At 40.6% G+C, this 26,438-nt stretch overlaps 1 protein-coding gene across 50 annotated transcripts in view; it reads left to right on the top strand.

Annotated features, from left to right (window-relative positions):
- Positions 1 to 26,438, top strand: part of SORBS1 (sorbin and SH3 domain containing 1) — a 296,548-nt gene that overhangs the window by 176,976 nt on the left and 93,134 nt on the right. For 30 of the 50 annotated variants that reach the window (XM_072625930.1, XM_072625894.1, XM_072625919.1 and 27 more), the window contains 3 exons: positions 5,833 to 6,585; positions 7,210 to 7,584; positions 14,628 to 14,772. In XM_072625930.1, coding sequence (XP_072482031.1) covers positions 5,833 to 6,585; positions 7,210 to 7,584; positions 14,628 to 14,772 — 1,273 coding nt within the window. The remainder of the gene's footprint in view (positions 1 to 5,832; positions 6,586 to 7,209; positions 7,585 to 14,627; positions 14,773 to 26,438) is intronic. The other 20 variants (XM_072626112.1, XM_072626132.1, XM_072626015.1 and 17 more) reach the window with 4 other exon arrangements.

The following is a 26,438-nucleotide window of genomic DNA, read 5'->3' as shown; positions in this document are numbered from 1 at the left end:
GAAGGTTGGCCAGAGGTTCTGCTTTTACTTTGTAGAATTATAGGTAATGTACAAATAATATATTTATTAAACGGGTACAGTGAGTAGAGCACCATTTTAGGTAATAGTGGCATGATGAAGTTAATAGGATAGAACCTGCCTGCAAAGAGTTTATAGTCTAGTAAGTGAGAGGCTAACACAGATTACTGTAAATACATAATAATAGTAAGTATGTACATGATGAGAACATTGAGGGGAATCTGGACCTCTGATTTCATTGGTTTGGGAGAACTTCTGGAATGTATGGAAGTTCCCTTCATCAACACAGAGAGGCAATTCATCTGGAATTTATGGTTTTAGAGAGTGTCAAGGGACACTGAAGGGTTAAGTGTCTTTCCCTGAGTCAGTCAGTACGTGTAGGAGGTAAGAGTTCAGCCTATGTCTTCCTGACTCCAAGTCCAGCCTTCCCTTCACTGAATCATGCTGCCTAAGAGCTTTAGAGAAATGAAAATATTTCTCAGCCAGAGCCCTCTCCCATATCCCTGCCAAGTGGTCCTGAGCATCCCAAGCAAGCCAGTTCTATTGTTCCTTACCCTGCTTCTGAGGAAATGAAATGACAAGCCTTCTTCTGCATTAAGTGGGAGAAATCTGGGGTGTTTCTCTCGTCTCCATAGTGATAGAGATTTGGAATAGGAACTGGAATAGGCTGAGGGACTATCTCCCTCTTCCTTTCTGCCTACATAGATTAGCTGTTGAAATTAGCCAATCAATGAGCATTTATTGAGTGCCTATTGTGTGCTGGCAATGTATGCCAACATGCTATAGAATTCTTAAAATTGCTTGCCACTCAGTACTATCTGTTTATGCAACTGGGATGATAGAAAATTCCTTCCTAGAATGCCACTGTTAAGAGTCGTAGACTTACTGCTGAATCTCCACAGGTATCATTGTGTTAAAAATTATTGATTCATAGACTGTTGGGGTTTGAAAGGCTCTGAGAGATAATTTAATACAACTGCCGTATTGTACAAGCGAACAAACCGAGACTCAGACAGTTAAAGTGACATGAGAAGTTAACTGTTTCCCAAATATGTAGAATTTTACCCAGTGGGTTAAAGCTCTCAGTATGTTGTCAGATATAGTCATCTCCCCTTGTTGGGCCCATGTTTTCTCATTCAAAAAAGGGGTGTAGACTAAATAATCACCTAGATTCCTATCAGCTCTGAAAGTATATGTTGTCAGCTCACATCCAAATAACCACGGCCATAACTACACTGGGGAAATGATACTCTAATCCACATAGAATTTACATACCACATATGTACTTGTACACACATGTAGAAATACATGCATACACATAAACCCTAATAATTACCTTAATACCCAAAGAGACAATTCATGAATGCTAATGGTGCTCTTTGGTTTCATAAGCAGCTACACCAGACAAGTTATCTCAAGGGACCAAAAGTGAATGGTTGACCTAACACAAATCTGCTCAGGAAGTGGAGAGTTAATTAAATTGCTTGATCTATTTGCATATTGGGTGGCTCTTCCACTATTACAGTGTTTCATTACTTGACATTTCTACTCCAGATTTATTTTTTCTACTGTGATAGCAAGCACCCTGACACATCCAGGATGTCCTGCTAGCACAGATTCTTAGATCTGCTTTTCTAAAAGGAAAGCAACCTTTTATGCGGTCAACAATCTATTTTAATCAAGCATATACATCATTAACTTAGTTCAGGGGGAAAAGTCAGTACCCCGAACTTCAGAAAAAATACAAACAGAAATTACAAATAGAGAGATCAACAGACAGGGCTTCCAACTGTCTGAGCATGGATAATATATACATTGTTACAAGAGAGAGAAGCACCAGAGTCCGGGTTTACAAAGCCAGTTACCCAGAGTCTCATCTGGCACACGAATCTTCTTCCAAAAACTAAGCCCCAAAGCAAAACCTTATCTCGAAGTATATATACATCTCTCAGAGTCAGAGGGCACGACCCTTCGTGACCCAGTGTCTGCCTTCATACAAAACAAGCCTCTCCTAATCAAGCCTCCCTCAATAGCCCCACCTGAGGCCTGTTAATGGATGGAGAAGATTTTTAACTCCCATGACAGTTACCTACTCATCTGTAAAGAAATCATTGATTCTATTAATAGATGTATAGGTAATTAAAGGTAATTAATAGCTAATGATTATTTAGATTAATTAATATTATTATTAATAGACATACTGCCAATAGACTCAGTGATTCCTGAAAATACAAACTTGATAAATATGAGTAATGAATTTATTTCTAAGTTTAATTTTTAATTAATTTTTAAACAATAATTTATTTTCTCTCCTTCCCATTCTCCTCCTACCAGTTTATTTTGAAAGAGGAGCAAACTCCTTGCCCCCTTTGATGCTATTGACACCAGGGAAGAGACAAATAAAAGGTGGTTAGCCCTGCTGGATCCTAAGTGTAGCCGATGAAGCTGTCCCAGATCACTGTCTCCTGCCTATCTCGCTTTATGGAGTGAAAGGGGAACATGGAAATGATGGGGTCGGATGGAAGAATCCTGGTGCCTTGATATTGCAATGTATTAATTTTCCTGGCTAACCAGGTTGTATGTCCTCTATGGACCCCATCACTGCTATGATCCCCAGCCAAGGCAGTGACTGGGAGGTAGGGGATCAGCTTAGCTTTGCTTGTCTGTTCCATTGGATGGTCATTCTCCCTCAGACTGACTCATTCTGATTTTAGTCTAATGTATACAACCCTGAGAAGTTTTGGGTATGTGTTGGGAGCAAGAAAGAAATATCTCAGTGTACCTTTCTAGTTTCAAAGTACCTTAATACATTCAACCTATTTGATCTTCACAGTCATCCTCTGAAGCATGTAGTACCAATATTATTATTCGTATTTTGTAAATGAGAAACTGAGCCTTAGGAAGGTTAAATAATTTGCCCAAATTTGCTGTCAGGCAGCTAATTCCGAGGCAGCTTTCCAGCAGAAGTCTCCTTACTCCCAGTCCTGAGACTCTTTTGGTGAATTGTCTAATTGCACTCTCCTTTATTGCTTTATTTAACCCTCTCCTTCCTCTCCCCCCCCTTTAATGTTACAAGAAGCTGCAATAAAATAGGACTGTTGGCTTTAATAGTCACTGACAACCATATCCAGATCTCTGGGGAGTGTGTTTTCTGAAGGGGCAAAGAGCTATGAAGGCTTATTGCTTGATGTAATATGTCCCCGAGGCCCATATATGGGCACAGTCAAATTAAGTTAAACACTCACTGAAACTGATTTCTATCTTTGGACAAGAAGGAATTACATATGGAGAGAAACAAACTTAAAATGAAAGTAAACCGAGGCCAGGAGAAACACTGTCTCCTAGTACAGCCCAGTGAGCAGAAAGGGATTCCTTTTTATAAGGGAGTCAAACTTTATATTCCTGGAGATTTCATATTTAGCATGGAGACCTTCCCCCAGACTTCATCCTGAATTTGTGGAGCCTGCAGTGTTATACTGAAGACTCTCAGCTCTTACTGGGTAATGCTTGTTTTGTGATACCTATTGTATGGCCATGAGTCAGTGACCACAGCTACCATTACACCATGACCATGACCCTAGAGAGAATTGTTTGTATAGTTATGCGCACCAAAATCCATCAAAAATGAGCCAAGCCCTCTCTTCTTGTCAGAAGTTCCTTTAACATTCTCTATCTAAAGTTATAAGGTTGTGCCAATAACCTTTTTTCTTTTGTTTCTTACCTTTTCCCCTAGCCCCTTACCCAACGATTCTGACCATAGTTCCTTCTGTGAGACTGGGTCAAGGTATAGTATACCTCTTAGAGTGGAGTCTGACTTGAAAAGAGGATTAAAAGTCTGGGTTTTCCTATAACAAGGGGTCATCCCAGCCACCTTGGTCATAGTCTGCAACCTCAGGCCCAGAACCAAAGGAAGTATACTTCCTACAATGACCCCTGACCTCCTAGCAGGATACCTAGTTGGAGAACCAATAGAGAGCTGGTGGCATTATCAAATGGCCCCCTCTGATTCACTCTGGCTTCAGAATCTAATGCATACAGACAGCTATGACGAACTATTGGGTATGGTATAGGGAGCAAGTAAGGAACATCAGAAGTGAACCTTTTTAATCTCTGATGGACCAGTTATATCTCATTGGGCTCAACCATTCTCATGATATTGACCACGATCACTTCAGGACAGCCTTCTCCCAGCTTTATGTTTGATTAAATTGCCACCAATATCCCTAGACCTTTTATAAGACATTGGCAAGAAGGAGACTACATGGGTTTCATTTCTAGTCTGTCTTTCATCCTTGTCCTTGTTATGATTAACCTTGTTATTATTAGTTACAATAACAATAATATCACATTGAATAGTAACATTTATATAGATCTTTGTGGTTTATGAAATGTTTTATGTATATTATCTCTTTGATCCTTCCAGGAACCCTACATGGTAGGTGATACAGAAATTATTATCCTCATTTCAGATGAGGAAAGTGAAACTCAGGAAGGCTGAGTGATTTGTACAAGGTCATTAGAACTCACATCCAGACCCTCCAACTCCAAATCCAGTGGAATCAGAGCACTGACTATCCTCTGCTGACTTAATTGATTGGTTTCATCAAATAAGCACCTGGGAAAAGAGAGGAAATTTCTTTCTCAATTTTGTGAGAGGCAGTTTTGCCTAAGCCTGCTGCCCTTGGAGTTAGAAAAAACCTGGGCTCAAATTCTAATTCTAATTCAAATTCTAATCACTGACATTGTACGTGCATGCGCAGGTCACTACAGTTCTCTGATATTTAGTTTATGCTCCTCTCTAAGGCAGCTAAGGACCTCAGACACTTACCATCTGTGTGACCCAGGGAAGTCACTTAACTGCTCTCTACTTGGTTTCCTCAACTGTAAAATGGGAATAATAATAGCACCTACTTTCCCTAAGCTGTTCTGAGGATCAAATGAGGTAGTATCTGTAAAGTCCTTAGCTGTATCTGCATATAGTAGGCACTTAATAAATGCTTGTTTCCTTCCTTCCTTCCTTCCTTCCTTCCTTCCTTCCTTCCTTCCTTCCTTCCTTCCTTCCTTCCTTCCTTCCTTCCTTCCTTCCTTCCTTCTTTCCTCTTTTCTTCTTCTTCTCTGCAAAGTTACAGATAAGTTGTTATTTGTATTGATACAGGGATGTCTTTGACAAAATCACAGATTATTGAAGTCCTTGAATCCATGTCCTGGTAGACTTTAATTATGACTGTTGAGTATAAGTGGAAAAAATGATAGCTGTCTTCTGTTAAATGGACTGAGGACTATCTCCATTCTCCTTGTATTGCAAGGAAAAGAATTAATAGTATTAATGGAGTGATTGGGGAGGGGGGCGTGTATGGACAGAAGAAATAAGGAAATGTCAATATATTATATTGACCTTTAATCCCCAAAACAGGCCCTTTGGGCCTTTGGTTTTGAAGAATATCTTGAGGAAAATTGTAGACCATTCAAGATCCATCTGGTGAGGGATTCAGAAACTTAACTGAGTGTGTCAATCCTTGGGGGTGCTCCTCTGAGAATCCACTTTGTGTGAAGGTCAAGAAGATCCTGTCCCACATATGCCTAGGTGAGTATGGCTAAGAACGGAGGAGTCTGCCTTTTGGCAAGGCTTGGACTGAAGGACCAGAAAAGAGAGCAATTGTGTTTTTTTCAAAGATACCATGATCTTTGCTTTTCTAATGTCATGCTGAAAAAAAAGAAAATAACCCTTACTCATTCTAATGACCATCCTCATTCTTTCCACCCTTCCCTCTTTATTTTTTATTTTTGTATTTAATCTTGAACCTGATCATAAAGGTTTCCTCCCCTCCATGCCCTCCTCTTCCAAAAGAGCAAAGCTTTGCATGGCGACCACACACTGAAGCTAAGGTTTCCTCATCACCAGTGCCCTTCAAGGACTATGTGTACCTGAGTTTACCAAAGCCCTACGTGCCCCAGAGTGCTTCTACCCAGCAGCGTCCCTCCTTTCCCCTACTGGTGCCTTCCTCCCAGGTAGCCAGCACAGCTCCCAGAGTCACAGCGTATGCTGGCCCGGTATTCGTGCCTAGGAGCTCCACATTCCCTGACGCGTCATCCCGATACCAGAGCCCCTGGGAGGCTTCCAGGGCAGAAGATAGCCCTAATGTGAGCTCTAATCCCCGTCACGAGGCAGGAAGGGATAAAAAAAAGGTCAGCAGCTTATATGTCGCTTGTTTATCCAACAACACTGGCCCCACTGCATCAGAGAACTCCCCTAGGCTTGCATGTGACCAAACCCAACGCAACCCTTTGGAAGACCAGGTCATCGGAGCACCGGCTCTTGGCAGCGTGTCCTCCTTGCCTCTCGCTGAGCCATCATGCCTTGCTCCTCTTTCCGATCCTTCCCAGCTGTCCTTTAACACCATCATCAGTAGAGATGCAGTTAGCCAGGGTGAAAGTCCTCTTCTGGGGACCGAGTCTCCTCTCACAGAAGCAGTGAGACCACCTGTGCTAAGTGCCCAGATTCCTTCGGGCCACGGGACCCTGAAGAGAAAAGAACATTGCTTTCCAGGACGGTGGTATCCAGCCAAGGCAAGGAAATGGGAATGTTTGTGCTTCCCCCCCTCCTCCCACATCTGTTCTTTATTTCTTTCTAACTGATGCAAGCAGCTAACTGACTCACGCTTCCCTTCTCATTGTTAACATTTCTGCACCTTGAAGAATGAATTTTCCTATCTAAGAAACCTCAGCACAGTATTTCCCCCTGTGAATGTGTGCGTGTGGTGTTTGATCCACGGTCTAATACCACTTGGGGAGACATGAAGTTACTGAGGCTTTCCAAGGGGATGGTGGAAGCCACGCTTCACCGACTGAGCTGTGCCTGCCTGGGTGGGGGCGTCCAAGTCAGCACTTGGTGGGGTTGTTAGACACGGCCCATTTCTTGTTGTTCCCTTGCTCTCTCATTTAGAGTTAAAGGAAATTAAAAATAGATGGATGGAAAGTAACCTTGGAAGGAGTTTCTTCTGTGTCATGCAGTGTGAGGATGCCAACAACAGTTACTGACTTGCACTGACTGTCTCATGAACCCCGGCTGAAGGGCACTGATAAAATATTTCTGGTGACCCGTCATTGCATGTCACTTCACTACTGTGTAAATATGGAATTCCTTCTCCCGTGCTTTACCCCTCTGCATAATGACACCCTTATTTCCCACAGGACTCTACTTCCACCAACACAGCTCAGCCAGGGATTATAGTGGTCCCTCTGTACCTGGTTAACACAGACAAAGGGCAAGAAGGCACATCCAGAACACCACCACCACCCCTGGTGGCCCTGGACCAAGTTGCCACATTCCCAGCGACCGCCTCTGCTGGCACACCTCTGACCTTTCCGACATTAGATGATTTCATTCCCCCTCGTCTGCAGAGGCGATCACACCATAACCAACCAGCCCATCCTTGTGGCTCAGGTCCCCCCGTTAGCCAGACAGCACCATCACTGGGCTCTCCACCTCCTCCATTGGTCCCTCCAGGCCCGGAGGCCCTGCAGAGAGTCTCGAAGCCTGACCTCCCTGGAGCTGTCTCAAGTACAGTAAGCTTGCCGACATTCCCTCTTCACAGCTTTCCTAAGTTTACCCTCCCAGCAGTAAGACAACTCTTTCTCACTGGTCTGGTCTGCTGCATTCTGAAGGGGAGGCCTTGGCTGTTACTGCTCACCCGACAACTGAAGCCTTGTTTGCTTTTCCTAGAGTGCATGTCTCCTGTGTGTGTTCACTTGGAACCTTGTGGCTGTGGATCATCTGAAATCTCTCTCTTTTGTCATGTTCAGAACCAAATGTTTTTAACCCTTGTTTCTTGAGCCTAATTTATAGTTCAAAGAACTCTTGACTTGCTGTAAGATTAAAAAAAGAGAGATAGCCAACAGTTAGAGATCAGGTTAAGTGTAAAGCACTTTATATCTTTGATCTTCACAAGCGGGAAGGGAAGGGAGAGAAAAACCTTTTATATAATGCCTACTATGTGCCAGGCATTTACAAATAATACCTTGTTTGAGCCTAGCAACAGCCTTGGGAGGGCAGGTGCTTTTATTAGCCCCATTTTATAATTGAAGAAACAAAGGCAAACAGATGAAATGACTTGTTTAGGGTCACACAGCTAATAAGTGTCCGGGACTGGTTTTGAACTTGGATCTTCCTAACTCCAGGCGCAGCACTCTATCCACCATGCCACCTAGCTACCTTCCAGACACAGGCACAATTATTCCCATTTTAAAGATGAGGAAACAAAAGCTCAGAGAGAAATAGCTTAGTGCCTATACGTAGCTGATACTTAATAAGTATTTTTGACTAATTAATAATAAATAATTGTACTGTAGTACTTTAAGGTTGACAAAACACTTCCCCTACATTATCTCACTTGAGCCTCACCCCAACCACGAGAGGCAAGTTGTTATCTACCCCTCTCTTGTTATTTACACCACTTAACAGGTGATGAAACTCAGCCCCTAGAGGCAAGCTGACTTGTCCGGGATCACACAAGCAGAAAGTATCAGAGGAAGGATCTGAACATGGATCACTCTTTACCCTCAAGTCCACGGCTCTTTCCACTCTTTATACCCTGCTGCTGTCTCTTGTTTTGATTGAGATGAGTTATACCTGAGGAAAGTCAGTTGTTATTCAGTTATTTATTAGTGTTTGATTCTTCATGACCCCATTTGGATTTTCTTGGCAAAGATACTAGAGGGGTTTGCCATTTCCTTCTCCAGCTCATTTTGCAGATGAGAAAACTAAAACAAATAGGGTTAAATTTCTTGCTCAGGGTCACATAACAAGTAAGTTTGAGGTCAGATTGGAACTCAGGAAAATGAGTCTTCCTGACTTCAAACCTGGCACTCTGTCCACTATACCACCTAACTTTCCTGTGGAAGGTCGGACAAAAGGACCATGATTGAGATTGGGGTAAGAATTTGGCCCGAGACGAGCCAATTCTTATCAGAGGTGGAAAGGAAGTTTTATCGTACTGTTTTTCATCCAAGGTTTGAAGACACACCAATGTACTTTGAGATGACCAAGATAAATGATAGGTTTACTTTTGTGTTAACTTAGCCAATAAATAAACCTTCTTTGATAATTAAAAATGGCAGCAGCTGAGTGGGGAAGATAATGGAAAATGGAGGGAATCAAGTAGAGTATTGAGTTAAATTCAGTAGTTGAATGTGAAAGCAATGAAGCAATCTTAGGGATGTGTTCTCTAGAAAGGCAGGAAATAGCTAAGGCACAGCTTCCAGGAGGTCTTTTTGTACAAGCCAATTGACTAGTGGTTAAGGTAGAGAGTTAGGGAACGTTTGGTCTCATCCATCGAGGAACATGTGAAGAACTCGGTCCTTTTAGTGGCCAAGAAAACAACCCCAGAGACAGCATGGTATAGTAGACAGGGTCAACTGCACTTAGAGTTAGGGAGACCTGGGTTCAAATCCCACCTCAGAGACAATAACTTCATGACTCTGGACAAGTCAGTTGGCCTCTCTGGACCTCAGTTTACAAAAATGAGGGGGAGGGGAATTGAACTCAATCACCTTTTAGGTCCCTTCCAGCTTTACTATGATCTTTTGTCTATGATCCTATTATATATTTCAGAGAAGAAAGCTCAGGGCTACTGGCTCCCTAGAGTTCCTAGGAATTGTGAGTCCCTTCAGGGTCCCCAACAGAGCCCTGACCCTCCTATGTAGATCTATCTACCTAAATTATCACTGCATCAGTGCTCATCAGACATTGTTCATTTGTGAATTCAGAGACATTCAAGGATCCTTCACCTTTATGCTACCCAAACATCCCTTAGCTACCAGAAAGGTGGGACTGGGGGATTATGCTGCTGCTCCCATTCTCCAGTGCCCAAGGACAGCATTTTCCAAGCGACTCAGGGAGCACAAGAATGCCTAGCTATCATCGCCTTAAGCTATGTAATTTTCTCAGGTTTGCACAACCATGTATGACTTTGGCCAAAAAGGGCATTTGCTTAGAGTCATCCTGCTAATTAAGCTTCTCCCCTCTTGGGTAGGCTTTGGAGAGTAGATCTAGCCATAATCAAAACCATTCCCAAAGCCTATCCAGCCTGGTAGAATCTGTCATACTTTACTCACCTCTGCCATCATAACCTTGGAGAGACCAGGGTCACTCGCCATGTTAAAATGAGATTATAGAAAGACCTAGGCAAAACTTGTATGGGATGAGAAGGCATGTTTGGATTAAGACCTGCATGAGTGGAGGATACATATACATGAATAAGCCCAGAGAACTACTGATTTATTAAAACATGTTCCTTCATGGTACCTTCCTATTCTTATGGAGTAATCATATCCTTTTTAGCCTCTCCAGAGGTTCTATAGTAGTTACACTTGCCACTTAATGCTTGTGTGTCCTCAGACATGTCACTTAACCTCCAGATCTTAAATCCCTGTCTATAAAATGAGGGAGCTGGATGAGATTACTTCTAGGGTCTCTTTCAGGTCTGATATTCTATGATCCCATGGGAAAATGAAGCTTGAAGTCAGAGGTCCCTTCTGTCATATAATTAACTGATTAACAGTCATGAAAATTATATTCAATATTGATAAGAATTTAAAATGAAAAAGCTTTATGTGATAAAATTAGCCTAAGCTTTAAAGTTTAGTCATGCCATTTCCCCAATTTTTTTTTAGCAGAGAGCAGGAAGGAAACTTTTGAAAATTCAGGACATCAGGGAAATTGTAGAGATTTCCCAACTAAAAAAAAAACCCTAACAACTTGACAAAGCAAAAAGGTCAAGACGGACAGCTACATAGATTTCTCTGGTAATAGAGCAGTCCTTCAAATTCTTTGATACAGTATAATGATACTAGACCAAAGAATGCTCATGCTTTGGATCTTCCCCTGCCCAGCTAATATCCCTTGTCAGCTGCATTGAGAAAGATGCAGGATCAGCATTGCCATGCAGTGAGGCAGGGAGGTGTCTGTGCCAATCTAGCTCCCCGATCTTGTATGGGAGTAGTTGGAATGGTTTCTATACATTTTGGAGACCACAAGAACAACTCATTTTTCACAAAAGTTTTTACTTCTGAAACGTTAGCTATGCATGAGTTGTTTTGTTCATTGCATCATATTTTAAATGCACCAGGGTAGCTCGATATAGAATATAATCCTACCACAAATCCTTCTGCTAGCTGTAGAATTTTTCCATCCAGTTTGTTTAAAGTGATTTTATGATATGGTGATTATAGAATATGGCTAGAATGAGATGGTCGTGATTTCAGAAATTTATCTATACTACCTGGATGCAATTGGGCTTTGAACTGGCAGTGGCATATAGTGCTGGGTGTTTTGTGGTTTGGCCTTAGGGAATAAGTCAAATGGTAAACAGCTTGGTTCTTTCCACTAAGTGGATAGTGACTCAGATGACTCTTGCCTTTGTCTTTTCCTTCAATATTTCTATGGGTCTTAGACTTCATTAAAGTCTAAACACCTCCTAAATATGCAGATTCCAATCCATTCGTGTCTGCCCATCCTTTGAGATTATTGTCCTCATTATTTTCAAGTAAGAAGGAAGGAATTAACTCATGTTAATAGGTCAGAGATACTCTGCTATCTTGTAGTCACTTGTATAGCTTTTACAGGATAAGAACTTAATAAAAATAATTATAGCTGGCATTTATATAGCACTTTAAGGAATATAGTGCTATGAACTTTACCTATGTCATTAAAAATAATAATTAAAAAGTAAGAGCTAGCATTTGTATAGTGCTTAAGGTTTATATACATATGGCATTTCTTTTGATACTCACAACAACCCTGAAAAGTTCTATGAAGAAACAGAGGCTATCCAGGAACACCTAACTACTAAGGATTTGAGGCAGAATTCAAACTCAGGTCTTCCTGATTCCAAGTCTAACACTGTGCCCACCTGACAGCCTACGAACCTAATTTATGCATATGGTCGTAAGGCCAAAAGATCATAGATTCAGAGCTAGAAAGGATCTTAGAAGTCATCTAATCTAACTCACTTTACATTTGAAGAAACTGAGACCCAAAGAGGTTGTGACTTACCCAAAGTCACACAATTGTATGTCATGAATGACAAAGCCAAGTGGAAAGACAGGTGCGTTGACTAAAATTCCATCCATCTTTCCATTGTTGACTACACTGCTTTTACAGTATTTTTAAGTAGCTGATGTTGACAGAATACATGTGAGTTAAGATTTTATATGTCATGGTGAATAGTGGGCTGGACTTGGAGAGAGGAAAACCCAGGTTCCACTTTCTACTTTGACACATGCTGGCTGTGTCACCTTGAATAAGTCACTTTATTTCTCAGTGCCCCAGGCAGCTCTATAAGCCTCTAATTTACAAACATGTTGCTGGTCTGTATCCATGAGGGAAGGTTCAACACCACGTGTTTCCCACATTGACAAAATAATTGATTTGGATCAACCTGAATCCCATATTGCACATGTTTTTATGTTTTCAAGGGAAGTACTTTAAAAATGCTAAATTTTGTTGTTTTGTTCAGTTGATTTTCAGTTATGTCAAACTCTTCATGACCCCATTTGGAGTTTTCTTGGCAAAGATGCTGGAGTCATTTGCCATTTCTTTCTCCAGCTCATTTTACAGATAAGGAAACCAAGGCAAACAGCGTTAAGTGACTTGTCCAGAGTCACACAGTTAGTAAGTGTTGAAGTTGGATTTGAACTCAGGAAAATAAGTCTTCCTGACTCCAGGCCCTATACTGTACTCATTGTGCCACTTAGCTGCCCTTTATTTTTGACACAATGCCTTTTATAAATAGGTGCGTGGTGCCTTTTAAGACATTTCCCTTAACCTCCTCATTCTGTAGGTAAGGGAACAAAGGTTCAGAGAGAGATGTCTGTGCCCAAGGACTCACTGCTAATAAGTGGCAGCATGTGGGACAAGAACCCAGATTTCCTAGCTCCTAGGACCTCTTTCCACTCTGCCATGTTGCCTCAGAATGTGAAGATCAGGGCTTTTGTAGATTATTTATCTTCCCAGTATCTTTTTGGAAAGAGGATTTTTTTGAGGGGGCGTGTGTTGTTTAGAAATATGGTTTCATGAATGTAGGTTTCTCCTTGTGTGGAAACTTCCTTCACTGATGCAAATCTACAACTCCTTTGTAATTTAGTCTTAGAGAGTTTCTTGGGACTTGTTGGTTAAAGGATTTTCCCATGGTCACACAGAGGGAAGACTTGCCTGCCTCTAAGGATGTCCCTCTACCATCTATTCCATATTAACTTTCTCAGAAATAGGTATTAGGATCTCCATTTTACAAATGGAAAAACTGAGCCACCAAGAGATCACAAATCAGGACTAGGGATTAGGAGCCAACATCATGGTCAGTAGTTGAGGTTCATGGACCAGGGCTATATCCCCCAGACTTTCTAACCTTTCCAAACTAATATGATTAAACCAGCTTCCAGTCTTTTGAAATCATGGGCAGATATTCTCTGCCAAAAATGTTGGATGAAGATGCAACATCTTCATTTACGGTATGGAAAAACCACAGTGGGTCTGGATTTTGTCAATGTACATTTATTTTGCACCAATATTAGTCATAAGCCCTTTGCCAGAAACTGTGGGGACTACAAGGAGAGGTAAAACATAGTCTGTGCCTTCAAACTCACAGTCTACTTGAGATCTTAATGGGGCCTATTTTAAATTCATATACATTTTGAAATTTTTATTTTGAAACTACCTTAAGATCAATATTTTGACCTTAGGGATGTATATTCCAGATTTTTTCTATGAAACTGTGTTGGATTTACACATTCATTCACCCAGGGAAGCAGCAGTCATTTTGAATGTTTTTTTCATCTTTTTTTAAAAGACCAATTTCATCTATTGTTATCACCATACCAATTCTCAGATGGAAACTAACTTAATAGTTCTTTCTACCAAAGCCCAACCAGGCCAGTGTCCATGCCTAGATTTGGGTCAGGATGGCTCATGTATTTTTTTCATGTGATTCTTATCAATGAGATCCATCCTCCTGCAATTCTGAGGCCAATAAAAGGAGACAGCAGTCTTGGATAATTTCCAAAACTTGGAACACAGCCCTAGTGAAGTGTTTCAGGGATGATGTGGCAGGGGTGCCCTTCTAATAGGTGCCATTGGTTATACACCACCTGTTCATGGGTTGATGTTGTGTTCATGTCACTCTGTCTCGTGTTTCTCTCCATGACAGTACTAAACTTTTCCTGGTTTCCCTCACTAAGCCAGCTCTTGCCCCTGGGTTTATCCATTCAAAAGTGCATGAGTTTTTGCATGCTATATTGCTCTGAATTTGGATGTCCTTTTCCAATAATTAGATGGATTCGTGGCTTGTTTCCAGGTCAAAATTGTGTCTGCTAAAACTTCAACTTACAGGTCTGTCATCACCTTCTTCATACTAATAAAACAAAAGGAAAACAATCATATTAGTATATTTCTGATTGAAATTAACAGTGTAATGTGTAATCAAGATGCTCTGTTTCTATATTTCAGCTACTGCATTTCTTTTTTATAATTACAGTACTCCTGACTTTAAATTTCTGTTTCTATCAGCCCTAAATTTATGCTTTTATCAGCAGTTAAAATGCATTCTTCTTTACAGGGTGCAGATTCTCTGGTAAATGAAGTTTCTTCTCCCCGAGTTGGGACTGAATCCCAGATTTTCCCACCAGTCAGCAAGCCTTCATCTGCTTACCCTTCCACTACCATTGTTAATCCCACTATTGTGCTTCTGCAACACAATCGAGGTAAGGAAGCGTGACACTCTGCCTTGTCATTTTCATGACAGCTGGTTTGATGGGTATTTGTGGTCTTGCAAATGATTTCCAGAAGGCTTCCTTGCCTGCCATGAGTACCATTTCCCTCTTTGGCACTAGCATTACTGCCTCCTCTGTGGCTACCTGACACCATCTGCTTGCTCTGGTGGCCTTCCTAGCAGAGTAGAGGAACAGTGACAAAAAGAGGCTCATGCTTATCCCCTTGGAAGAATGGCCAGTGGATGTCTGTCTGCTCACACTGCCACCACCTCATTACCTCATGCCTGTTGCAAAAGCTTTCTAGCTGGTCTTCCTGCTTCAAATCTTCCCCACCCCAGTTCATCTTCCACTCAGCTGCCAAAGGGATTTTTCAGAAGTGGTAGGTTTGACCATATCACATCCACTCTTCCTCCCAGTAAACTCTAGTGACTCTCCATTACTTCCATGATCAAATAGAAACTCCTCTCTTTGGCATTAGAAGTTCTCCCTAACCCAGCCTCTTCTGACCTTTCCAGACCTTTACACTGTACTGCCCTCCTCCAATACAAACCCTGACCTGTTTGTTATTGTTCACACATAACTCTATACCCCCTCTTTATGCCTTTGTACCACCTTATACCTAGAATGTTCTACCTGCTTGCCTCTATTTCTGAGTTTTCTTGGTTTCCCTTACCTATATATCAGTATAGGTATATATCTGTATCCCTTACCTATAGTTAGTATAGTATATATCTGTATCCCTTACCTATATATCAGTTTGGATTTCTGTAAGAAAAGTGATTGGACTTTTCATGCCCTTTGACCCTGCTTCCTCATTACTGGGCATATAATTTCAAGGAAATCAAAGATAAAAACAAAGTTCTGACATATACACAGATCATCACAACAACACATTGTGACGACAAAGAACAGGAAACAAGTAGGTGCCCATCAGTTGGGGAATGCCTGGAAACAAAGAAACTGTAGTATACGAATATAATAGAATATTGTTTTAAGAAATGACAGCTATAAGAAATTCAAAGAAGCATAGAAAGTTTTGCATTATATGAGGCGCAATAAAAAACTAAACCAAAAGAACATAATACACAATGTTTAAATCAATGTAAATCCAAAGGAACTGGAACTCTGAGTGACTATGAAACCAGTGATTATTTGGGATGAATAGATAGTGAAGGCTACTACTGTCTTCCATGGCAGAGGGATATGGGGGATGATGGGACAGAAAGTTCTGTGCATTGAGAGTTGCTGTCACTATATTAGGTATTTTTGCTTGTTTCCCTTGGTTACGAAAGAAGATTCAATCGGGTGAGAGGAGTGGGTTTTTATTTTCCCTTTTGAAATGACTGTGATTCAATGTTTAAAAAAGAAACTCTATGAGTATATATAGAGCTCACAAGTAGTTCTATGAAGTCAATCCAGTATACAATTAAACATAAAAAGAGTTGAAAATCAGTTAGAACAAGTAGGCAGGTGGATGTTACCAGGCTCCTAGGAAGAATTAATCAGTATAGCTGGCCACTGCAAAATGAGGAGGGTGGAATGGATGAACACTAATCTAGCTTCCAGCTTTGAATTCTGTACGCCTATGAATTTAGCTGGCAGCTAAAAGAGAAAAAAATGAGAACACACTGGGTTATATATAGTTCTTGTTTTCTGAACAAATAAAGCATACAAATTTATTGGGAGGGAGTTTTTCTTGGCACCAAATTTAAGCAAGAATTTATCATGTTACCTTATATAACAAAGAGTTATATAATGAGTGAATGAATGAATGAAAAAGCATTTTTCTGGTACTTGCTGTGTTCCAAGCCCTTGGGATGCAAATACAAAAATAAGGACCATCCTTACTGTCAAGAACTTATATCCTAGTCTACAGTTAGAGAAGAGAGAGAAGGGTTAGGGAGGGGAGCAGATCAACTTACCCTTTCCATACAGAAGCAATGTCAATGTTGATTGGATGATGGAAAGGTGGCTGTAGTGGGGATGGTGGAGAAGTTAGTTGCATGTGCACAGTCATGAAATTGATGAAGAGATGATGAGAGAGTGAAATAAACATGACCAGAGCCAGACCTGGATGGAATAGGTTACCAAGGCAATCACTGATCAAAGAATGGGTGATCAGAACTGGAGTTCAGGATGTAAAAGGGTGAAGCATTCTGGACATTTCTGGTACCAGGGACAAGGCAGCTGGTAAGAAGATGCCTGTGGAACTGTTCTTCAACTATGGCTGTGTGAAAGCCAAATGCACGTCCTTCTTCATATAGGCTTTCTACAAAAGCTGAAGACTTAACATTAGCATCCAGTAAAGGCTGTTCTGTGGGTCTCTGAGAGAGTGTGTTTTGAGTAAGTTGTTTTCTAATGATCTAACTAATATGAGGTTGGAGCTTAGAGAGCCTAACAGTGAATAATAAAAACAATAATAATAACTAGTTTTTATGTGATTCCTACTATGTACCTACTATGTGCTAAGTCCTTTACAAGTGTTATTTCATTTAATCTTCATAACAGTCCTGTAAGGTAGATGCTATTATCTTAGCATTTTAGTATTTTATTGTTTAGAGTTGTTATAGCTTAGTATTTTATACTTGTATTTAGTATTTTATAACTGAGGGCAGTGAGGTGATACAGTGGCTAGAGTGCCAGGCCTGGAGTCAGGAAGATTTATCTTCCTGAGTTCTAATCCAGTCTCAGACACCTACTAGCTGTGTGACCGTGGGCAAGTCACTTAACCCTGTTTGCCTCAGTTTCTTTATTTGTAAAAATGAGCTGGAGAAGGAGATGGCAAACACTCTAGCATCTTTGCCAGGAAGATCCCAAATGGGATGACAAAGAGTTGGACACAATTGAAAAACAAGTGAACAACAATTTTATAGTTGAGGAAACTGAGGCAGACAGAGGTTAAATGACTTACTCAAGGTCACATAGTTAGTGTCTGAGGACAGATTTAAACTCAGGTCTTCCTGATTCCAGATACCATGTTCTAGCCACAGTGCCACCTACCTTCCTCCCTGTGAAGAATTACCATGTATATTATTAGGTTGTTTCTTTCAGATCTCAGCAGTCTAAAATGAACTTGTGGTAGGTGTTGGATCACAGTCAATCCCTCTCTGAGGAGTCCTCTGAGTGTGCTGATTAAAGAGGAATCCACATGTTTTAGAGACCAGATGAATGGGAGGCAAAGTTAACAGACTGTTGAAAAAAGATGAGGAGCCTGGCTTGTTTTTCCATCCAGATGGAGGGCCAACCCACTTCCTTGTGGAGGAGGAGGCCTTACACAAGGAACTTGGAATATGCTCCAAAACATGGATGAGTATTTGATCTGGAGCATTAGTAGTAGACTCTAACTCCCCTTGTCTGCCTCAATATGAAAGGCCCAGGACCTTAGCATCCTCAGTTCACTAGAATCCAACTTGCAAGTTCTGAACACGACTGGTTGCCTATGGTATTTATTGCTTCATCTATTAGAATCAGAACCTACCTGGTTGAAAGTAAAATAATCAGGGCATATGTATCCTTTTGCACTGGATAAGTTTATTTACTCTCAATCTACTCATAGATCATCCGGATGTGGTATTCAGTTTCTGTACCTTGAGAGAGTTCTGTACCTTGAACTGGACTGGTGGAACTATTAAATATCAGATATGAACATTTCAAGCAGGAATTATTCATCAGTCACTTCACCCATGAAAGGGTCTTTGAATGACTGATAAACCATCTTGTTTTGAGAACTGCACATAAATGAGCCCTCCAGGATGAATTTGCTACCAAATGCTCCCCTTCGTAGCAGAAGGAATTGACTTATTGGATGGAGTGATTTGTATAGTTCATCTGCATGAAAAGAAGTATAACTGATGCTCCACCGAAGTTCTACACAAATGCTTTATTGTGGTATGAATGTGCTATTGGGATCTCAGAGGCTCAGGGGAGCACAAGTTGTGCCAGGTCCTGTCAAGTAAGAAAGGCTTTGAGGATGGGTCCCTGGATGGATTCCAAATCAGTTTACCTAAGAACCAGCTTAATTAAGTTTGGAGCAAATTAGCCACCAGATTAGCTATAGGTGATGACCTTTTTTGGGAAATCTTTTGAATTCACAGATATTCTTGAAAGATGTCTATGATGTCAGAGGAGGTTGTAGGTGTTTCAGTGGAAGGGGTACTCACATGGACAAAGTCACTCATCCTTAATATATTGAAAAATATTGATGCTAAGGAGCATAATAACTAGTTAGCATGTCATTCCAATTTTAGATAATAAAAGTATGGCATAGGGGAAGAGGATTTCTTCCCATTTGAGATCAGCATAGGTTGTTTTTTAGCTTCCAGTGATTTAAACAGATGTTTTAAAGGGAATGGAATTACTAGGTCTACCCAGAGAGAACCTTGGAATCTACAGGATACAAGTAACTGGGGAGATCATTCAACTATATTGTTAAATGAAATAAAATATCTAGATATCAGTGGATCAAAAGATCTAGATTTAGGGGAAGAAGAAGGTCATAAACATTTGTTAAATACCTACTATGTGCTAATATCTATACTGTTGTAATTTGCAAATATTATTTCATTTAATTTTGAGCTGGAGAAGACCTTTGTCCAAACTCTTCATTTTTAACAGATAAAACTAGATCCCAGAGAGTTTGTGACTTGCCCATGGTCATTCTGGTAGTGAGTACCAGAGCTAGGCTTTGAACTCAAATTTCTTGACTCCATATCCATCATTCTTTCTATTTGCTGCCCAGAGATATGTGCCTCTTCAGCACAATAGAAAGAACAGTTAATTTGGGGGTCAGAATTTGAGTCCCAACTGTGTCATTTACTAACTTTGTGATTTAGGGAAAGTGACTTCATGACACTGGCCTACTGTTTCATCATCCACAAGATGAGGAGGTGGGACTGGATGATCTCTAAAGTCCCTTGCAGATCTGACATTTTGTGATCTGTGATGCTTTTTGAATCATGGGCAGCTGTGTATGTTATCTATGTTGGTAGATTACGCATTTTGGATAGCTGAGCCCAAAACTATCTATTGGCACCCCTTCTAATCCAGTTTAAAAAAAAAAGATGTTTTGGGAAAAGCTTCTTCTGAGCTCTATTTATGGTCTTGTCTTCATAAATCAGGATTTTTTTATTTCTAATTCCCAGCAGTCTTGGTCAGACCAAGAATGGGGATAGCCAGTTCTCCATGCCAGCATGGAGGCAGCAAAGACTGTCTTTGGCCTCTATAATCTCTTAATTTATAGTTTAAGGGAAAGTTTCTCCCAGAGGACAGCCTGAAGGGAGTATTAAATATTATTTAGGCCAAAGTGAATTAATTATGGGGTTGAAGAAACCCTTGCTACATCTTACTCATATTATTATCATAATGTCTCCTCTCTAGTTCTATATGTAGGTAGAATTAGAGAAAACTAGATTGAATAGCATTGTAAGTTTAAGAAGGGAATGATGACTTTTGACCCATTGAGATTATTTATCTCAAGGATAAAAATAAGCAATTAGAAAATGACTTTTAAATAGCTGATATTCCTGCCCCCTTGGTTAGGAATTGAAGTCACATTTCCCCTAGATTTATTCCAGAAGTTGTTCTTTAACACTGTTCAATTTCGATGCTAAATTATTTTGACCAGGCTTTTCTTTTCTTTTTTAATATTCATTTGGTTATTCTTAGAGAAATGGTCCCCAGAGTCATTAGAGACAGCAAGATGGTGTAGTGGATAGAGTGTTGGGTCTGAAATCAGGAAGATCTGAATTCAAAACCAGCCTCAGATACTTATAGATGTGTATCCTTGGGCAAGTCACTTAACCTCTGTCTGCCTCAGTTTCTTCCAACTATGAAATGAAGGTAATAATAGCACCTACCTCCCAATGTTATGAGCATCAAATGAGTTAATAGTTGTAAAGTGCTTAGCACAATGCCTGTCACATCCTCCTTTTTCAGTTGTGTCCAACTTGTCGTGACCCCTTTTGGAGTTTTCTTGGCAAAGGTACTGGAGTGGGAGGCAAACAGGGGTAAGTGACTTGCCCAGGGTCACACAGCTAGTAAATATCAGAGGTGAAATTTCACCTCAGATCTTCCTGACTCCACTGTGCCACCTAGTTGCCCCAACCTAGCACATAGTAGGCACTTCCCAATACAGATTCCTGATTCTTTGTCAGTTTCTCTTTCTATGAGTCGATGTTGCTTCAGGTTGATTGAGGTGACTGGTGCTAATTCAGATGGTTGTCAAGGTGATTTCAGGTACCCGTGGAATCAGTATTGACTTCAGTTAGAGGGAACTACTTTAAGGCACAGTTATTGTTCTTGTCAGGGAGCTAAAAGTGAATTGAGAATAATGGGTTCTTATAATAGGCATCCAATCATTTAGAAGTGTGCTCAGAAATATCCTCAAAGTCAGAGCAAAATGTGACTCTTTACCTTTAGGGGACTGAGATTCCATGACTCCATGTTCGCTAATGAATACCACTGGAGTTGGTCAGACTTCATTCATCTTGACTGAGATGCAGGATGGCCATTCATTTTGCAACTTTTATTGGGGAATTTATGGACTCCCTGGCCACTCCATCTGAGGAGGGGATAGATTTAATAAGGAGTCATCCACATGCAAAGACAGTAATAGACAGCTAGGTGACATGGTGGTGGAGCTGGAGTCAAGAAGTCCTGAGTTCAGATTCAGCCTTGGACACTTTGGCTATCTGACCTTAGGCAAGTCACTTAACCTCTGCCTGCCTTAGTTTCCTCATCTGTCAAATGGGGAATAATAATCACCCTACCTCCTTAGTTTAATATATATTTCCAAGACTCCTTTCTATAAAAGCCAGCAATTATTATAGATATTTTTATAGCCTAGAGCTAGAAAGAATGGGATTAAGTGAGGGTAAAGGTCAGCCTGAGCTGCTGAGTCATCAACTGAAAAAAAGATTTGGAAGATAATCATACCCAGAAATGTGCTGAAGCCACAGTGGAGTCAGGAAGACCTGACTTCAAATTGAGCCTCATACACTAACTATGGACAAGTCACTTAACCTCTATCTGTCTCAGTTTCTTCAGTTGCAAAATGGGGATAATAACAGCACCTACCTCCCAAGTAGGTGGTAATGTGAGATAATAATTGATAATTATTCTATGAGATGATAATCAAATGAGATAATTGCAAAGTGCTTAGCACAGTACCTGGTACATAGTAAGTGCTCTATAAATACTTATTCCCTTCCCTTATATCCCATATAAAACAGGGAAGTTGATCAGTATGGAAAAAATATCCATCGAATCACAGCCCCAGAAGACATCCAGTCCAGCCTCCACCTTTCACATATGAGGAAGCTGTAGCTCAAAGTATATTTCACTGGCAAGGCTGCTGAGGTAGAAAGGAGCAAAGCTGCACTATCAGCCCAGGTCTGCCAGCTATCAACCCACCTCTCTCTTTTCCGCTGTGTTAGGTCAGGATCCACAGATAAATAGGGGGAAATGGGGAAAGGTTCTGATTGAACATGGACTCAGGAGAGGACTGAGCAGAAGAACAGATGGGTTGAGAAGGGCGGTGAATGAAAACATAATCAGACGAAGTTCTCTGCTGGGGGGTGGGGAAGGGCAGAGGGCAAATTAGGGTGGGAATTGATTGGAAGGTCTTATCCTGGTATCAGTCAGTTTGTTTCAGATTATATCTCAATAGACCATAGTCTAATTTGCTTTTTGAGTTATTGTCTATAGTTTTTCCTTTCTTCTCTCTTGAAGCCAGACTGTCAGTTGTCGTTTATTACTTTGTTGTTATTTTTGTCTTTGTTTCTAATCTCCCCAACCACCTTATTTATCCTTTGAGAGCCACAAGACTTCAGGAGGTTTTCTTAAACTGCTTTCCAGGACTCAGGAATGCTTCTGAGAGAAAGACTGGAACCCAACATAGAATGATCAGGGTGTGTTGTTGTTGAGATGCCAGAGTCAGGATTCAAAGAGATCTTAGCAGGTTAGAACATCAGACTGAATCCAATAAGACGAAACTTAATAATAGGGAGAAATGTAATGGTTCAAAAAAATCAACCTTGCAAATATCCATTGGGACAGGCATGGTAAACAACATCATATGACGATCTGGAGATTTTAGTGGAGTGAAACTTCAGTTGACTGAAGAGTCAGATGTCAAAGGTATGATATGATAGCCAAAAAAAAAAAAAAAAAAGACTACAGCCTTAGGCTACATTAGGAATAATTTAGCTTCCAGGACTAGGAAAGTGACAATCCCACTATCTTCTGCCCTGGTTGGATCATATATGGAGGATTGTGTTCAGTTGTGGTCACACATCTTAAAAGGACATTAATATACAGGAGATAATACAGAAGAATGCAACAAAGATGGTGGAAAACCTTTATTTGCTTCAGTTTCCTTATCTTTAAATCTGTTAAATGGGCATAATAGTAGTACCTATCTCCTAGAGTTGTTGTGACGGTAAAATGAGACAGCATTTGTTTACCTTGCAAACCTTAATGCCTTAGAGAAATACTAGTTATTAATATTATTACTAGTAGTAGCATTAATAGTAGTTATAATAGTAGTAATGGTAGTAGTTGTTGTAGAGGTAGTAGTAATAGTAGGAGTAGCAGTGGTAGTTGTAGTAAAGGTTGTTATAGTAGTAATGGTAGTTATAATAGTAGTAGTGTGGTAGTAGTAGTAGCAGCAGTGGTGGTTGTAGTACTAGTAGTAGTAGTAGTAGTAGTAGTAGTAGTAGTAGTAGTAGTAGTGTAGATACGTGGGTCAGCAGATAGATAGAGCACTGCCTGGGATCCTTAACTGCCGGAATGTGTCCACTTCCCACCTTTTAATCCTTAAACAAGGTTAATATCAGGCTATACTTTGACTATTTAAGTAGAATAATGCCTCATTCCTGTGGTGTTGTTGGAGAATATAATGTTTCACCTGAGTGAATTTGGCAAGTTATCGAAACATTGCATTTTTAAGTTTGTAATTTGTTTTTACTTTAACCATTTGGGTAAAAATCTTTAGTTTTCATTTCAAGGCTTTTAAAATGTAATGCGAAAGCAGCATATGGGGAAACAATGGACCATTTTATTTTTTGGAACACTTGGAATTGTCAGTATGAAGAACTATTTGCTGTGCTTTATGAGTGTGCCCAGAGATGCTTGATGTGTGCTTGTGTGGAGAGGAGGTTTTGTTTCTACCACAGGGCTGTAGGCTCATTTCCTTTTTGAATTCTTGTGTCTGTTGTTTTTCTTTTTTCCTCTCTCAAGGTCATGCTGATAGCTGTCACTTATTTTATTGTTCATACATATGTTTCTGCCTCCTCAACCCTCTTTTAAAATATATTTCTTCTAATCTACTGTGGGCAGAGAAACCAGATCACTAAGTTTGATCAAATTATTTCTGAAAGAAAAGTAAAAAGATTCCAAGCAAGGTCCTGCAGTACCTCACGAGGTCTGTACACAACTTTTGTAGATCTGACCAAGGCCTTTGACACTGTTAGTCATGAGGGCTTATGGAAAATTATGTCAAAATTTGGCTGCCTGGAGAAAAGTTCATCAGTATTGCACATCAATTTCATGATGGCATGTTTGCCCGAGTTCTGGATAGTAGACAAGGCTCTCATGCATTCCCAGTCACCAGTGGAGTGAAGCAGGGCTGTGTGCTTGCTCCCATACTTTTTAGCATGATGTTTTCAGCCATGTTGTCAAATGCTTTCAATGAGGATGAACACGGCATCAAGGTCAACTACCGTACTGATGGTAAGTTCTATTTGAAAAGGCTACAAGCCAAGACCAAAGTGGATGGAGTGTTGGTGCATGATTTTCTGTTTGCAGATGATTGTGCATTCAATGCAACCTCTGAAGCTGAGATGCAACAAAGTATGGGTCAATTCTCTGCTGCCTGTGCTAATTTTGGCCTAATAATTAACACCAAGAAAACACAGGTGCTCCATCAGCCACTACCACACCATCTATACATGGAACCATCGGTTACAACAAATGGAGAAGTTTTGAATGTTGTGGATAAGTTCGCTTACCTTGGTAGTGTACTTTCCAGGGATGTACATATTGACAATGAGGTTGATGCACACATTGCCAGAGCTAGCTCAGTGTTTGGGAGGCTCCGAAGAAAAGTTTGGGAGAGAAGAGGTATTAGACTGACCACCAAACTGAAGGTCTACAGAGCCATTGTGCTGACCTCATTGTTGCATGCCTATGAAACATGAACAGTCTACCAACGCCATTCCAGGAAACTGAATTGCTTCCATTTGAACTGTCTTGGGAAGATTCTGAGAATCACCTGGCAGGATAAGGTACCAGACACTGAAGTCGTTGCTCGAGCTGAACCGCCAAGCATTCAAACTATGCTTCGGAGACCACAACTCCAATGGGCTAGCCACATTGTTCGAATGCAAAATGTGCACTTGCCAAAAAGACTATTTTATGAAAGACTCACATGAGTCGGGTGATCACAAGGTGGTCAGAAGAAGCGATACAAGGACACTCTCAAGGTCTCTCTCAAGAACTTTGGATTTGACTGTGCAACATGGGAGACACTGTCACAGGACTGCTCGGCATGGCGAGACCACATCAGAAATGATGCTGTGCTCTACGAGCAAAGCAGAATTGAGACAGCACAAAGTAAACATAGGATGTGCAAATTTGGAGTATTCACCTCCAAAATTCATATGGCCTATCTGTGCCCAACCTGTGGTAGAGCATTCCGAACTCTTGTTGGTCTGAGCAGCCACAGTTGGACGCACTGAAACTTCAGTTTATCATGGTGATGTCATTTTGATCCTCTTCAAAAATGAAGGACAACAACCAACCAAGTGACATATTTGAGGAGGAGAGGTACTGAGAGCTCCTCTTATATTTATTTAGGAAAAAAAGTATTAAAATATTTATTTCTGGGTAGCTCAGTGGCATAGTAGATAGAGTGCTTACTTGGAGTTAGGAAGACCTGAGTTCAAATCCTAGCTCAGATACTTACTAGCTGTGGGACCCTGGGCAAGTCACTTAACTTCTGCCTGCCTCAGTTTCCCTCAGCTGTAAAATGGAGGTTATAATAGCACTCACCAAAATATGGTTGTTGTGAAGATTAAATAACATTGGCTTATTACGGTGTCTGTCACGTAATAGGTACTCAATAAATGCTTATTTTCTTCCACTACTGCCCTCCCAACCCTCCCTTGACACTGACAACTTGTTCATAGGGAAAAACTTCACTTAAATCTTAGATCTTTTGGGAGAGGTCAGATGTTTGCTCTCAGTGCCCTTTCTTCCATTTGATTGGCATCTAGACAACATGAAGCAATCCTTCAGTAAACATTTAATGGTGCAGTTTATAAGACTTGTACTTAAACTAGGGCCTTGCACGCTCTTGACAGTTCCTGTTTGTCAAACTAGCTCTGAAGCAATCATCTTTGATGTATCAATCCAACAAACCCCAAGGTTCCAAAGTATATTTTGAAGACATTCCTTCAGAATTTCCTTGGGAAATAAACAGTTCTTTCCAAGCTATACCTCAGAATTTTGGGGAAAAAAAAGAAAGAAAGGTAGACTAACTATTTGCTAGTGCAGAACGTATGTTTCATGAAAATTTCAATGATAGTGATCATTTTCTCTGGTGTCAGATATTAAGGACCTTCACATCTGAGGTTGGCCTTGCTCTGCCCCTCCTTTGT

This window comes from Notamacropus eugenii, chromosome 1, assembly GCF_028372415.1.
Source record: "Notamacropus eugenii isolate mMacEug1 chromosome 1, mMacEug1.pri_v2, whole genome shotgun sequence".
NCBI classification, from domain to species: Eukaryota; Metazoa; Chordata; class Mammalia; order Diprotodontia; family Macropodidae; genus Notamacropus; species Notamacropus eugenii.
The sequence above is the reverse complement of the archived record's forward strand: the minus strand, read 5'-3'. Positions and strand labels throughout refer to the sequence as shown.